The sequence below is a fragment of the Chinchilla lanigera genome, unplaced genomic scaffold (assembly GCF_000276665.1).
Source record: "Chinchilla lanigera isolate Chin_1 unplaced genomic scaffold, ChiLan1.0 scaffold00061, whole genome shotgun sequence".
In the NCBI taxonomy this organism is placed as follows: Eukaryota; Metazoa; Chordata; class Mammalia; order Rodentia; family Chinchillidae; genus Chinchilla; species Chinchilla lanigera.
Genome location: NW_004955462.1, coordinates 11,799,685 through 11,815,327, shown reverse-complemented (window position 1 = coordinate 11,815,327; position 15,643 = coordinate 11,799,685). Strand labels below are relative to the sequence as shown.

The following is a 15,643-nucleotide window of genomic DNA, read 5'->3' as shown; positions in this document are numbered from 1 at the left end:
CTAGTAGTGATTTGTGACCAATGTAATGAAACCTCTTTGTGACATATACCATGACATGAATGCTCAACTTATTTTTTATAGGGTTTCCTTAGCTACTTGTTTCATGCAAGGTTGATCCTAAAATATACAACTTTGGCTTTTTCTTTTCCTTTCAGTAGTATTTTACACTGCTTCATGAAGTTTTTCTTCATTGATTCCAGAAATTGAACTCAGGACCTTGGGCTTGCCAGGCAGGCACTTGTGCCACTGAGCTATGTCCCCAGCCCTGCTTCATGAACTTGTACTTAAAGAATCTTTATCAAATTTCCTTAAAATTCCATGCTTTTCAGTCAGCCCACACATCAGTACAATTCACGCCCCACACACACCCCACCCATATCATTTATCTCTTTATCTATCTATCTATCTATCATCTATTATTTATCTACCCATATAACTATCTGGTAAACATAAGCACATAAAAGGATTATTGAGATAGACAGATATCAAAATGCTAACAGTAATTATCTCTGAGTAGTAAAATTATGGGTGTTGAATATGTCCTTCTTTATGCCTGTTTTCCAAATATTAATGATAAGCATATCTTACTTTACACAAAAAAGATAATGTGCTAAAAGTTTTTCTACAGTTAAGAAATAAGTATAACCTCTGTTCTCAATCAATGTGAAATGGCACCAGAATATATACATTTGTGGTTGGGGAGGGAGACAAAAATATCATCTCTCCATGATACACCAGCATTATGAATTTGAACTCATTCTGTTCTCAATTTGAATTATACTGCAGGGTCTTGGCCTCAAGAAGATGAAAAAGCCTTCTCTCATGAAGGAAGGAATTCTCATTTTCCTCTCATTGTCTTCTGTTGGATATCCTTATCACAAACAACAGGGAAAGGGCTCCCAACAGGGCCAAGTAGGGGCGGAGGAGCAACTGATGGGATTAGAAGCTGGGAGACTGGAGTTTGAGGGCAGTTATTTATGGACCTATGGTGTAGGAGACACATTCTTGGCATTACCCAAGATGAATGCTTGCCTGTTGGAACCCATATTTGCCCTTCAATAAGGAAAGACCACAAAATCTACCCTCTTGCTAAAGTGACTGTTGAGAGCTACTCTGAATGAAAACCTGGCTTTCCTGGGGAATTGAAGTATCATTTGCATTAGCCAATGACAAAGAAAACCAAATAGGTAAAAAAAAAAAAAGGAGAAAAATGAGAGCCAGATCCAGGGGTTAGAAGGCCTGTGATGTGTCTCAGTCATGGAGCAGGAAGGCTGATTTTCTCCTACACCTCTGCTTGTCCATGAATGAAAGATGAACAGACATTTGTTAACCCCTACTAGGTGCTAGGTCGTTTCTTGCATGCTATGGATTATACCAGAGTGGAAGTGTTGCTCCTGCCCAAGTGGGAATAGTAATTCCTGCCCCTTCCACTCCAAATTTTTCAAAAAATAAAATGAAAGTACAATAGAAAATATATTTACCATGAATATGTAAGACTTGCTTTGTTCAACATTAACATGTCCAGAGTTTGAAGAACAGGGTGACTGGTGGAAAAAGACATTTTAGGACAATTATACTTATTGCCTTGAAAACATATGCACAATTATGAACTGTGCACCATGAATTAACCACTATGGCAAATCTTTTTGACTATTTTCATTCTGGGATGGTCTTTTAAAGTACTGGTCACTAAATGAATCCTTGTAGAACAATTCCATTGTTGTGGCTGCTTCTAGATCTAGAGCTTTAGAAAAATGACTTCTGAAGATCAGTCTTGCTGCCTTTCCAACACATTCACAGAGACGAGTCCTACAGCCTTGGTCACCCTATTTTACCTGTCATGTTCCCCAGGGCCACCCTCTGTTTCTCAAGGCTTACTTGAGTGAATATCTCCTCCATGAGGTCCAGCAGTTCCTGCTTCAATAGTTACAGTGTCACTAGTCTTTACTGCAACCTTCCTAAGACTGGGGCTTTGCTGGTTGTTAGGTTCTGCTTTGAGTTATAGTTCATTCATGGCCTTGTCTGACCCTCTTCCTTGAGGATGTGAACCTTAGCTCGCTCATCATCATATACTTAAGAGCTTCTAGTACAGAACTTCGCATAGACAGGGACCTGGAATCCTATAAGCCTAGAATACACAGAGGTAGAAAGGACCTCAGAAAGCTTTTGGGCCGCCTTTCTTATTTTTCAAATAAGGAGTCCAAGGGCAAAGAGGTGAAGGAGCTTCACTGTTGTCAAGATCTGTTTGTTACCAAGAGTCAGGGTGGGAACCAAACCACAAAACCGCCCCTCAGATCTCTTGACTTTGAGAATAGTATCATTCTATCAATGGCTGGGACTGAATCAAGAGGTCTTTGAGAAGTTCAGGTGCATCACACACATGGGAGGGCTAGCCTTGTGCCCAAAGGCTCCCTGGGAGAACCTGAATCACCCATGGGTGGGGGGAGTATTATTAGCAGCAGTAATGAGTGTCCCCCTGTGCTACACACTGCGCTAGGTCCTTTCCACAAGTTGCCTCATTGTCATTGTCTGCTCAGAACAACCACCCAATCAGAGAACTGACTTCTCTCCCTTTTTCCCTTCTAGGCTAATGGAGGTTGGCAGGATGCTACTACCCCTTCATCAGTGACCTCCCCTACAGAAGGCCCTGGCAGTGTTCACTCTGATACCTCCAACTGATCTCCCAGCAATCGCATCCCGGCTGACCCTGTGCCCCAGTTGGGGCAGGGGCAGGAGGGAGGGTTTCTCTCCCAACGCTGAAGCGGTCAGACTGGAGGTCGAAGCAATCAGCAAACACAATAAGAGTCTCCTTCTCTTCTCTTCTTTGGGATGCTATTTCAGCCAATCTGGACACTTCTTTATACTCTCTTCCCTTTTTTTCTGGGTAGAAGCCACCCTCCCCTGCCTCCAGCTCTCAGCCTCGTTTCCGTCATCTTCCCTGCCTGCTCTCCTCTGTTCTAGCCTCCTGGGGTCCCTGCCCTCCATCACATCACTGAAGGATATTTTCAACAATTAGAGGAATTTAAAGAGGAAAAAAAAATTACAAAGAAAATAATAAAAGCGTTTGTATGTTTTCATGCTGGTGGTTTGAGGAACCAAATTTGCCTCCCTCGGATCCTTCTCTCCCCATGTTAACAGGCAGTCCTTCTCTGTTTCTCTTGTTATTCTCACTACCTCTTAGCAGGAATATGCCACATTGCCCTCCTCATCCCAGGCCTCCCTGTCACCTCTTGCTCCTCCTCCCTGGGGACAATCCTGATTGGAACTCTGGCCTCTTTCTTCCCAGCCCCAGATATTCCCTGGGGACTGCCATAGGTGGGCTTCTCCAGCTACCCCTCTTTCCAGTCTCAGCTCTACCAGGTGGATTCCCAGGCAGGGAGTCAGATAGCAGGGGAGGGCAGGAGGAACAGGAAGGGCAAAATTCCTACAGACTTTCTCCCACTCCTCACCACGGCTCCCAGTTTGAGAGGCACGGTCTTTGGAGACCATTGCATACTTAGGAAGCAGTGTTCAAATCTGACTGCCAACCAGGCCTCAGTGAGGCATAGTGATGAAGGCATCAGTGAGGAGTAGAAGGTTCTGACCCCGAAACCCTCCACTGCCCTTCACGCCTGTGCACACACATGGGGATACATGCACACTCCCACACCTTTACTACCTTCCCAAGACACCATGTGCAAATGCATACGTTAGCAGTATAGCACTCTCTCCGGTACGCTTATGAGGGACAATTAGCAGCTCCAAGTAAAGGTCGCTGACACAGAGAAGCAATATGTGCCTGGAGCGTCTAGGACCAGCAGGCCCACCAGCACACATTTACCAGTGTAGATTGCCCAGGACTTTCTTGTGATGAAGGTCATGTTTCCAGGGTCATCTACTCCCGTTCTTACTACTTTTGGAGGTCTCAGGGAGCCATACACAGTGCTTACAAATACGCTTATTTTATTTTTGGTTTACTATAAGGCACATTATATTAATTATCCAAAGGATTCTACTGCATCAAGTTCTTGATCCTGACCTTTTCCTCTGGAGGAAAAAGTGGTGTTAGAATGTGGTTTAAGTGAACTTTTTGCTAGCTTAATTTGATGACATGAAAGGCATGGGGTAGGGGTCATAATGCTTTCATCAAAGTCATCACGCTGACTTGTATTCCCTGGGGATATCGAAGAGACAATAGCATATGCCAGAAAGGTATTCTCCGATGTCACCTGAGCTGACATTCTTTATCACCAATTCTGCCAGCAATATGGATGGCAGCTCTATCACTTTATTAAGTAAGAGGTGGTAAAATCTTCTGGTGCCCAACTGTCTTCATCTGTAAAGTGGGAATTATTCTGTGTGGCTCACCAACGGGCATGTGAGAGACTGAATAACTTGAATGCATTCATAACCAATCTGAAAATGTGAAGTTAGGGGAGGTAACATCCCTAAGATAAACTGGTTTGTGCTCTATCAGGACAATAAGTGGTTTTCTTGTTCTAACTTCTGGTTAACATCTGGACCCTGATGTCATCGCCATAATGATAAAGAGGTTCTTTATTTTTTATTTTTTATTTAGCTTTGAGGTGGGGGTTGGTTTGGTTTGGGTCTGTTTGGTTTCTTAGAATTGAAGAAAGCTTCCCAACTAGAACAATAGGACCAGTTCTATTTCTACTTGAATCCAATAGGTGGCCTTACAAGCAGCTGACCCCTATCACATCCACTATGCTTGAGAGGCTTCCACAGAAGTTTAGGAGATCCTCAAGGGTAAGGATGTCCAGACAATAAGGTTGTGAAAAGTCTGCGTACTACTACAATAATGAACACTCCTCCTCTGTGTGTGCTTGGAGAAGACGGGGATGCTACCTAAGAAACATAATTTGTGTATTTGAAGAAAATAAAAAAGTAAATATTAGGCAAAATGCAGTTATGCCTAGATGACCAAGGATACTAGGAAGACTATGTCTACTAGCCTAGCCTATATTCATAACAGGGCTAGATGGATAGGTTGCCTAAAAGGCACATCTTTGTAACAACTCCAGTGATAACTATGGAGAAGTTTGTCTTAGGGGCAGGAACACATGGGAAGTATACAGGAATACAGTTGGATCACATCATATGACAGGGCAAAGTATATAAGGAACACAGAAAGTTTCTCTTGGAAACAAGAAGAATGACTCCCACTGGTTGAATGATTGTCACATTAAGTTAATGAAAAATATCAGAGCAGTGCTACATTTGCACAGGCAGTACCCTCTACCCCACCCTGAGCAGCAGTTTGCACTGGTGGTAACCTCTCACAGTATTTCCCCACCCAGCACTTTACCAGCTCCGCTTTATGTCCAACATCATTCTCACATTTCTCCCCTTCAAGCCCGCAGTCATGTCCAACATGGCAGCCACAGACCTCTCCACATTACCTGGAGCTCCCAGTGGCAGTTGAAGGGTGGGATGGGAAGAGCATGCCTCTGGAAACACAGTCCCTGGGAATAGGTAGTAGGTCAATCCCACAAGACACCAATAGGTGCCCAGGGATTTCTTCATTTTTTAATGAAGATGGGAGTGCACCCTTTTCACTGACAGCAATTTTCCCCCAGGAAATGATAATAGACCTGGGATTTGCCCACCTGTAATTCTTCATTGTATCCTTCTTTCCATTCCTAACTCCTCCTTCTGGCAGGGAATTGACTCCTGGGCAGTACTCTGGCCAAGTGGCACCTTCTTTTGATTTATTTTTTTTATTTTTCTGTGATGGTTCTTTGTTTGCTAGTTGCCTTTTCTCACACCTTGTCCCCCACTTCCCTTCTGCTCTTTATTTTTCTGCCCAGAAAAACCTGACTTCGATACCAAAAAAGATGAAACTACAGAAACTCAAATTTAAAAAAAACTTAAAAAAAACAAAAAAATACTCAACAATTCTTTCAGCTTTATTAACATTTTCCATTGTTTCTTGCGACTTGTGTCTTGTTCTTTGTAGTATTGATGATGAACATTTGATAATGAATGTTCTTGTATATTCAGATAAAGAAAAAAACCAAAAAGCGGTCTGAATTTAATAGTGTTTATAATAAAAATTTTAAAAATGACCCTCATAGCACGCAAAACAAGATGGGGATTCCCCCTTCTTTCTGTGACAATACGCATCATTCCTGCATTAGTTTTTAACACCAAACTACCTACATTCATCATTTCCCCCATTTTTCTTTTATTTTCTTGCATTTGTGAATTAGTTCAAGAATGCTAGAAAAGTGTCGAGTTGTGCACATTCATTTCTTGTTTCACAATGTTTAAAAGTGACAGTAATTCATTTTGTAAACTAAAAAAAAAAAGGTTGGAATAGTGAGCATAATAGGTACAACCTAACACATTATTATGTTTATTAACTTTGAGACCCAGAAATAAATTCTTTTCTTTTCTTTATTCCTGCTCTTAAAAATACAAAAAAAGTTTTGTTTTGTGTTTTCTTTTTTTGGTTTGTTTATGGGGGGGGCTTTTTTTTAATTGTCAGGATTATGATCTTGCTATTTTTGTTCATTAAATATGTATACAAGGTGATGTGAAAAGATGACACTGGTAGAATAGACTGTTTCCTTGTTCTGCTTTGCTTCGGAATTCAGCTGAGGTCAAAGACAGAAACAAAGACCATATTGATGTCTCATCACTGACCTGCACTTCCCGGATGTGTGGCACTCCTGCAGTCCCTGGGAAAAATATACTGGGACTTGTTTCCCCTTTGGGTTCTTTAAAAATTCAAGGAATAATCCAAGGGGTCTTTTTATACTGTAGGAAGCAGTTTTTGCCTTTGTTGATTTGGAATATCACAATCAAGTGCTTTCTTTTTCCTTGATTAATAACAACATCCCATGAAACCTTTTCCAACTAGAGAGGGTTTTTCTTCCAAAAGAACCTGCAGAAGATACTGGTTCAATAGACACCCTGGGCTTAATAGAGTAAATCCAGGAAGCAGACCCTTGGCCTGTCTGCCTGCTGATCCTAAGTCCTGATTTTGGATGAAAAAGTGGTGAGATATTACCAGACTCCATGCTGTAGCTTTAATGCTAAAATGTTAAGCATGAGTAACTGATGGTACATGTCTTATTAACCTCTGATCTAGAAATCATCTTAAAGCAAATCACAAAGCCAGATTGGTTTGGAATGTTTTTATTAGTTACAGGAAAAAAGAAAGCAATATTATCTGGAAGAAACAAATTGTAGATATTGCTCAAGCAAGAAACATGAAAAAAACAGCGAACTTTGGAGCAACACTTTAGGAAGCATTCCCACGCAAATACATGACACTCTTTAACTCAAACCAAAATAAGGACGAGCTTTTCACATCACCTTTATGGTTTCAATCCCTAGCTCAAAGCTTTCTGGAAACTTTTATTATTTTGTAAACATTTTTTTTTTCTTTTGTTAAAAGAAAATGTCCCCAACCCCTTTCCCTCTTATTACTTTTTTTCTTTCCTTTGGTGTTTTCATTTTGAAGTGCTTTCCTTTGGCTGTTGGTTTTATCTCCCACCTTTCTCCCCCTCCCCATTTCTTGTTATTCAGAGTATAAACCTGCAAAGCTCCGCTCTGTTTTGGTTTTGAAAGTTTAAGCTTTTCTGCTTTTGTGAGAGCACAGGCTTCTGTCCCTTTTGATTCCAACTTGAACTTTTGTGTTCTCTAATGATACTAACACGGTGTAGGTTTTACAGTCTCCTAATTTGTACTGGTAATGCATATTCCAAATAAATAGTTTCTTTTGTTGCAAAAAATATATATACATTTGTATTTTGTGCAAATTTCTTCTCTTAGATGTTGGCAACTTCCCTTCTCCCCAAAAAGATCTGGGTTAGTGTGGATTGTGGTCCATTGCCCTAATCAACAGTGTTAAGACCTACATATCATGACAGTGAGGCAAAGACCTCATGGACCTCTTACCCAATGAAGGAAGGAAGGAGTTACTTAGGGACAAACATAAGCTGTATTCTAGGAAGGTCGAGCATCATCTTTTCTCTGTGTCTGTGATGGCAAGCCCGAAGTATTCTTGACTTTGCCTAGTTGTTCTTTCCTTTTCTTTGCCTGGAGTGATCTGGTCATAAGAAAACCTGTGGTCCCCAAGAGATGTTTTAGGGAAAGGAATCCAGGTTACCAGTAACACTCATGTGTATGTTCTCAGAAATCTCCTACCTGTCACTCCAATAGATCTGATGTACACCCGCTTTCCGTTATGCATCCCATAGAAGCATCTCTCCCAACAGTTTGTCTGTGCTCCCACTGATCTCCTGACCTTCGAGGTTACAGGACTGGTGTTTCCCCTTCCACACCCAAGTCTATGCATCAGCCTTCAATACCAAGTTCCCGTGCACGGAACTTCCTATCTGGCTGTTGACAGGTTCTTCTTTAAAAGCATTGCTGTTGCTCTAAATGAGCATTGCTTTCTCGTTCTTCTAGAAGGAGGAAAAGCCCCTCTAAATTTAAAACTGAGCTACTAATCATTTCGATCCTTATCTCCGTCATGATTCTGCTCCATAGAAACTAGACTGAAGAGGTGGAAAGCCAATCGGGGACCAACTGGTCATTTATTAGTGGACAAACTAAGTGCCCAGTGGCCTTTTGACTAAAAAGCTGTTTGCTAATGATTTGGCTGTCTCCAAATCTAAATATTGGTACACATTTATGGATGCGAAGAGAGCTCAAACTACCCTCTTGTCTAATTGCACAGAGAATCGTGGACCTGTCTTCCCCATCTAGTTCATTACTTACAGTAGAGCTAAAGTGTTGGGTACTAAACTTAAATGTGCAGTGCCTCGAATATCATACAAGTTTATTTTTTACTCCTATAGTAGCCTCAGACAAATGTTCCTGTTCAGGGTGCCTCTTCCCTATGGAGTGATTCTGGAATCCAGTGCCTTCCCTTTTATGACTCATCCACATAGGAATATGTGGTCTTCTTCACTGAGGTGGCCGAAGAGAGTTTGAAGAAAGCTCACCCACCTCTTGAAAACCGTGACCAAGACCTCTCTTGCACTCTTTCCTAAATATAAGTGCTAGGGGCTTGACTGGGGACCCGGGAAATATAAACATTGGCTAGGCAACCACTTTCTGGCAGTAATACTCAACAGTAACTTTTGCGTAGCTTGCCTACTTATCTAATTGACTGGACTTGCTCCAAGTGGAAACAGTTCTACTCATCGAGCCAGACACAGCTTTCTTACTCTTCCAAAGAAATGATGGAGAAGGGAGTACCATGGGGATCAGAGATATTCACTCCATCCTTGCCCCTTAAGTGAGAGGAAACAGACGTGTATTGTCTATGGAAAGTGAGAATGAAAAAGAAAATAAACCCATCTTCTCCAACATTCTCCCTTTTTTTTTTTTTTTCTAAAATTAGGCCTTAGCACCAAGCCTGTAGTCAGTGGAGGGGAGTGCTGTGGTATGTTCAGACAGCTTTGTTCCCACCTTCAGCAAGTCACACCCCTGTGTTTCCACAGCTGGCTCAGAGGAGCAAGTCTGGTGGCCAGCAGTCACCCTAGAGAATAGACGATGGCATGTAATGAAAAATACAGTGAATGTTTAATATTTTAAAAGTATTACTGTAAAAGACACATTATCATTCATTCCCGTCAAAATATACCCCCTTACTTCAAACAGATGTATCCCATCATTCTTGCCACTTTCTGAAGCAGTTCTGGAAGTCCTCTTTCCTAAGTCTTCAGTTGCGCGGTTGTGGCTGCCTCATTGTCCTGAATACATGGAACATACTCACCTTCCAGGGTCATGCTGACTTTGGGACAGAGTCAGAGGTCACATCGTGCTAGAGCTGGTGAATAAGGCAGAGGAGGACACACTGTAATGTTTTTATAAGCCTGAATGGCCCTTGGCAGTAACATTCACCGCATTTTTTATCACATCTCATAAAGACAGTCATGAAAGAGAACTTCCGAAACTGCCTCAGAAAGTGGCAACATCAATAGAATAAGTGTTCATAGGGGGAAATTTTTGAGGCAGATCCATGGCAATGTGTCTTTTATTGCAATAACTTTTTTTGAAAACTTAAAACATTCATACAGCACTATATTTTCCTCAGGCCACATAGGTCATATCTTAGTCTTTGGGGGTGCTGTAATAAAATACCTTACACTATGTAATCTATAAACAAAAGAATATATTGCTCACTGTTCAGAAAGTCCGAGAGCAAGAGGGTAGCAGATTCACTCTCTTGTGAATCTGCTGTTTCTCAGAGAGCACCTCTATGTCCTCATATACTGAAAGTGGAAAGGAGGCTCCATCAGATCTCTTGAAGAGGCACTAATCTCATCCCTAAGGTCTCCACCCTCATGACTTAATCATGTCTCAAAGGTTTTACCTTTGAACACCATTACCTGGCATTAGCTTTCAACATTATAACTGGTATAGGGTGCCACTAACATTTAGACAGTAGCAGATTAAAATCACAAAATCTGACAAGCTTGCACCCTGCCTCTCACCCATGCATTCCTACAAGCTTATCGCTACAGGTTCCTGCCACTTCCCCACTCTGGAAGCAGAAATGCAGCAAAATATCAATTGCCTGCCAGTTTGATATAAAGAATATAGCCTCCCTTCTGTGTTCACACCATTCTGTGAAGGGTGGCGTAGAACTGTTTCATTAAATCACTTCATGGATGAGCTCAAGGAGCAGGTTTTAAGCTGGCTGTTTGAACCTGACAACCAGGCCAAAGAAGCAAGCTTCACTATAGGGACTTTGCTCTCATTCCTTGCAAACAATCTAGCTCATTGCACATATAAAAAAGTAGATGTACTGACCTCAGAGGCCAGTAAGATGCAATCTACGGTTCTTATCCTTAGGCAGATATCTAAGGCCACACTCAGCAGCCTGGGAAGGGAAAGAGGAGACAGAGTGCTGTGGCAGTGGCAGTACCAAGGGCTCATGCTTTGAAAAACCATTGTCCTTATTTATCTTCCTGGAACCCAAGAAGGAAACAATTCAATATGGATACTCTGATAGATCAGAAGGGTTCATTCATTACTGTTAGTTTACACTGTGCCCTGAGCCAAAATTCACTCTTTCTTCTTTCTCATGTAGCTCAACAGTTATCTACATGCAGGATTTGATAGCATAAAAGGCCCAAGTGCTATATAGTACATTTGAATATGAATCTCCCATTATTAAGTACCCAGAGAGAACTTAGCATTCAAAATAAAATCCTCCTCTGTCTTATAAATTAAATTTCAAAGAAATGTCAGTCAGCAGCTCTTCCCTCTCTGATTTCCTACTTATGCTCCTTCTCTGACAACATGCTCCCACTGCTTTCCCAGAAGTTATCTGGAGCAGTCTCCCTGCATTGGGCAGCTGTTGTAGGCCCTCCAAAGTTCAACTGAACCCTCCCGCTTGAATCTTTCTCATATTCCAATTTTTCTAGAAAGTCACTTAGAGTAGAAATCCCCAAGTTTTTCATGGTGGGACTCATTTCATGGAAGATGAATTTTTTTCATCGTGGTGGTGGAGTTACTTTTCTTATTGGTACATGTTTTGGGTACATAATAATCACATTCCCCAGTGCTACCATCACTGCCTCACTCCAGCTCAGATCATCAGGAAATAAATTCTCATGAGAAGATAAAGACCCACAATGTGGAGCATGCACATGTGGAGTTCATAGTAGAGTTCACAGTTCTATGACAGTCTCTAGCACCACTGATCTGATCAGAGGTGGAGCTCAGGCAGTGATGCAAGCTATGGGGAGTGGCTGTAAGTACAGATGAAGCTTGGGTTGCCCACTGCTCACCTCCAGCTGGGCAGCCCAGTTCCTAATGGGTCACAGACAGGTACAAATGTGTGGCCTTGAAATTTAGGAGCCTCAACTAAGAAAGCATCTAAACAAAATCCCAGCATCAGCCCTACCCACAGAATTTCCTACAGCAAAATTAAGTTGCCAGGATGAAAATCATAGTACCACATGAATATCACTAATGAATGACTGTAGCTGAGATGTGGTAATTTGATGAGAAAGCTGGAAAGAAAGCACATGAAAAAGTAAAAGTAAAATCTTTATTTCACTCTTTACAATACCAGTTCATTAGACTCAATTGTCATGTTGAGAAAAAACAAGCCACAAGAGGTTAGTTTCGCACCCTGCTTCCTGTATCCTGGGGGAAATAAACAATCCTATCTATGCATTTTACCTCCTCTTCTCTGAGAATCACCTTTGAAGTATTCATGTCTTTGTGAAAAATTTAAAAGTGTAAAATAGGCTCCCTCATCCACAGGCATCCGTAGGCATCCTTGAGGCTCCCTCTTTCCCTTGGTATCAACTTGCAAGTTGAAAATGAATATGTTGTCATTTTCCTTTATGTCCCACATGCCTGATCTCAGACATGTTTATCCTGCACCACTGTGACTTTGGTTACTTCCTTCACTGGGATACATCCAGACTGCGAGGGCCCCAGAGCTTTCCCTTTGTCTCAGCTGGGTTCAACCTCCATTTCCTGAGCACAGGCTGTTGGTGGCACTACAGAATCCTGGCTTTCTTTCCCCTAGCACCTCTCCCCTCAGAGCCCCACTTTTCCATGTTCTTCGAGGCCTAGGCTTTGAGTAACTGATGCTGCTTCAGTGTCTGCAAAAACTTTCCTTTCTGACAACTCTTTGAAGTTTGCCCTAATATTTCTCTTTCTGTTCCCCAACTTCTTTAAGTAAAAGCTGCGCATCAGTCAGCTTTGTATTACTGAAACAAATACCTGAGAGAATCAATTTGAAGGAAGAGATATTTATTTAGGCTTACTGTTTCAGAAGTTTCAGTGCACGGTCAGCTGGCTCCATTGTTTTGCATCGTGAGACAGAGCATGACAGCAGGAAGCTTGTGGTGGAGCAAAGATGGTGGCTGAGAAGCAGACAGGAAGGATAGGGCACCAAATACAGTCCTTATGGGCATGCCCTCAAGGACTGACTCCCTCCTACTGAGTCCCACCTCCCAAGTTTCTCTCACCTCCCAATAGCCCACCAAATTATAAACCCACCAACAGATTAATCCATCAATGACATCAGAGCCCTCACTGCTTCTTCAGAGACCATGCCTTTGATACATGAGTCCTTCAAAGACATTTCCTAACCATAAGGGTGGGCAGAGTTAAGAAGCTTTTAGCATTCTCTTATCCCTCTTTACATCTCTTCTTTTCTCATGGAGAGGCCACTTTCTTTGCTGGTGGTCCTAGACATTTGTCATCTTATTGTACATTTTAATTTCTATCTGGAAAATTTTTTCAAGGATTCCAGGTCTGTCCAAAGCTTCCATTATTTCAGGTAAATCTTGCTGTGCTTCAAGTCTTTGAATGCAACAATTCTACAGAGAAGTTGCCTGTCATTCCACGACTTGACATCCTCACACTAAGCCATTGATGTCCTAACAGGCTCCATGCAGTGGATTTTGACCTTTCTGGGAGCCTCTCTGGGCCCCTTTTCGTGGGGTCACACCTTCTGAATGCATGACACATCTGTTTCACCATGAACTGTAACTGCTATATTAGAATTTATTAACAATCGTTCAAATGTTTTATTCTGATCTTCTCTCTGCCATGTGTCCATATTTTACATTATCACCCAATAAATGCTTGGGAGTCATCCAGAAGGACATCTTAACCTGTGTTTCTCACTGGTTTCCTATTTGTTGTCGTGGGTTCTTCCTGGGTACCTTCTTATTAATCTTCATCCAGGTAGTTTTCTCTTTGTGCTTTTAATAGTCAGACCACAGCATTTTGAATCTCACCTCTGCTACTGTCAGCTTCCTCTTGAAATCACTTCTGACACCAAATTATATATATATATATATATATATATATATATATATATATATATATATATATATATATATATATACAGAGAGAGAGAGAGAGAGAGAGAGAGAGAGCCACCAACTCTTCAAGCCAACTAGATGTCCCACAATGCAATTCAATTCTGAGACTGGTTCAATACCACAAGATTGCCCTCACTCCTTGTACCAGTCACAATTACCAGGCCACTCACATGTCTGACCACCAGCTATAAACTGGAGGCTACAATTCCCTCTTTAAGCTCAATAATTTCTCATATTATTGCTTAATAAGCTCACAAGATTCAAGAATTTACTTCACAAGTATTTACTTTCTTGTGATGAAGGATAAAATAGCTAGGTGAAGCCCAGAGGAGGTCCAAGAGAGTTCTGAGAAGAGACGGTCCACGTGGAGATGCATCTAGCTTCCCTGCCTGTGGATGTATTCACCAAGTCAGAAGCTTCCCAGACTTTGTTGTTTAGAGATTTTGTGGAGGTTTTGTTACCTAGGCATGAATGACTAAATCATTGGCCATTAGTGATTAACTCAACCCCAGCTCCTCACCATAAAGGTTAAGGGGACAGGGTAAAATCTCTAAGCTTCTAATCAGATCTTGATTTTTCTGGCAATGGGCTCCCATTCTGAAGCTATCTAGCTTCTGTTAACAACTGTTACCTTATTAGAACAAAGCACTGTCCTGTCATTCTCATTATCCAGGAAATTCCAAAGAATTTAGTTGCTCTGTACCAAGAATCAAGGTCAAAGACCAATACAGTTTAAGCATATCTCATCCAAAAAATATGAAATCCAAAATGTGAAGCTTTTGTGCACCAATAATTTCACAAATGGAAAATTCCACACCTGACCTCATGTGATGGATCACAGTCAAAACACATGTGCAGTAAAAATATTATGTAACATTACTTTCAGGCTATGAGTAGAAGATATATATATGTTATGTAGATGAATTCCATGTTTATATTTAGATCCCATACTCAGGGTTTCTCATTATTTATATACAAATATTCTGACAGTCAAGAAATACCATATCTACTAGTCCCAAGCATTTTAGATGAGGGATACTCATCCTGTACTTATTTGTCATTTTATCACAACTACTTACAATCTATGTCATCTTGAATAAATTGATTAATCTCTCGGGTTCTACTTTCTTATCAATAAAATGGAGTTAATATTAGCAGCTATGTCATAGGGCTGTTGGATTAGATGAGATAATATGTGCAAACCACTTAAAACAATATCTGGCATAAAGTAAATACTACAATATCTTTATTATTAGATTATTCCTCCAATATATTTCACTATGTACATCACTATCCCTGAGCTAGCAGCAATTAGAATATTGTCCTCTTTCTCAGATCCATTGATAAGAACTGTTTGCTATAGTCATATTATCTTTTCCTTTTTTCTCTCTTTCTTTTTTTTAATCTATCTAGCCTGAATGCTAATAAGATCTTCCCACTGCTGAGGAAATTCCTGTCCTCTCTGCTCAGTCAATATGTCTTCTATCATTTCTCATTCACTTTTCCTCTTCTTATATTTTGATTACAAAATTACAAATTAGAAAAAAAAAAGCTGGATCTTATTTCTGCTTGAAAATCCAAGTGAGTCTAATTCCAAGAGACAGAGTAGTCTGGGTGTGTTCCTTCTAGATGTCTTTTGTAGCCTTGGGTTTATAATAATGTCACTAAAATATTTCCCTACCTTAAGCCAAGAATAGATGAACACCTCCGATAAATAAGGCCCCCTTTCATTTGGATCAGGAAACGTTCTTCCACTACTACTACTGGAGCCCAGAACCAACACACACACACACACACACACACACACACACACACACACACACACA

At 41.0% G+C, this 15,643-nt stretch overlaps 1 protein-coding gene across 5 annotated transcripts in view; it reads left to right on the top strand.

Moving 5' to 3' along the window:
* Pbx1 (pre-B-cell leukemia homeobox 1) overlaps positions 1-15,643 on the top strand; it is a 305,901-nt gene that overhangs the window by 267,741 nt on the left and 22,517 nt on the right. For 2 of the 5 annotated variants that reach the window (XM_005398250.2, XM_013521403.1), the window contains one exon: positions 2,587-6,323. The exons of 2 other annotated variants lie outside the window; for them this stretch is intronic. In XM_005398250.2, coding sequence (XP_005398307.1) covers positions 2,587-2,679 — 93 coding nt within the window. In that variant the 3' untranslated portion in view covers positions 2,680-6,323. Of the gene's footprint in view, positions 1-2,586; positions 6,324-15,643 lie in introns of those variants that run through there. One more of the 5 variants, XM_005398253.2, reaches the window with a different exon arrangement.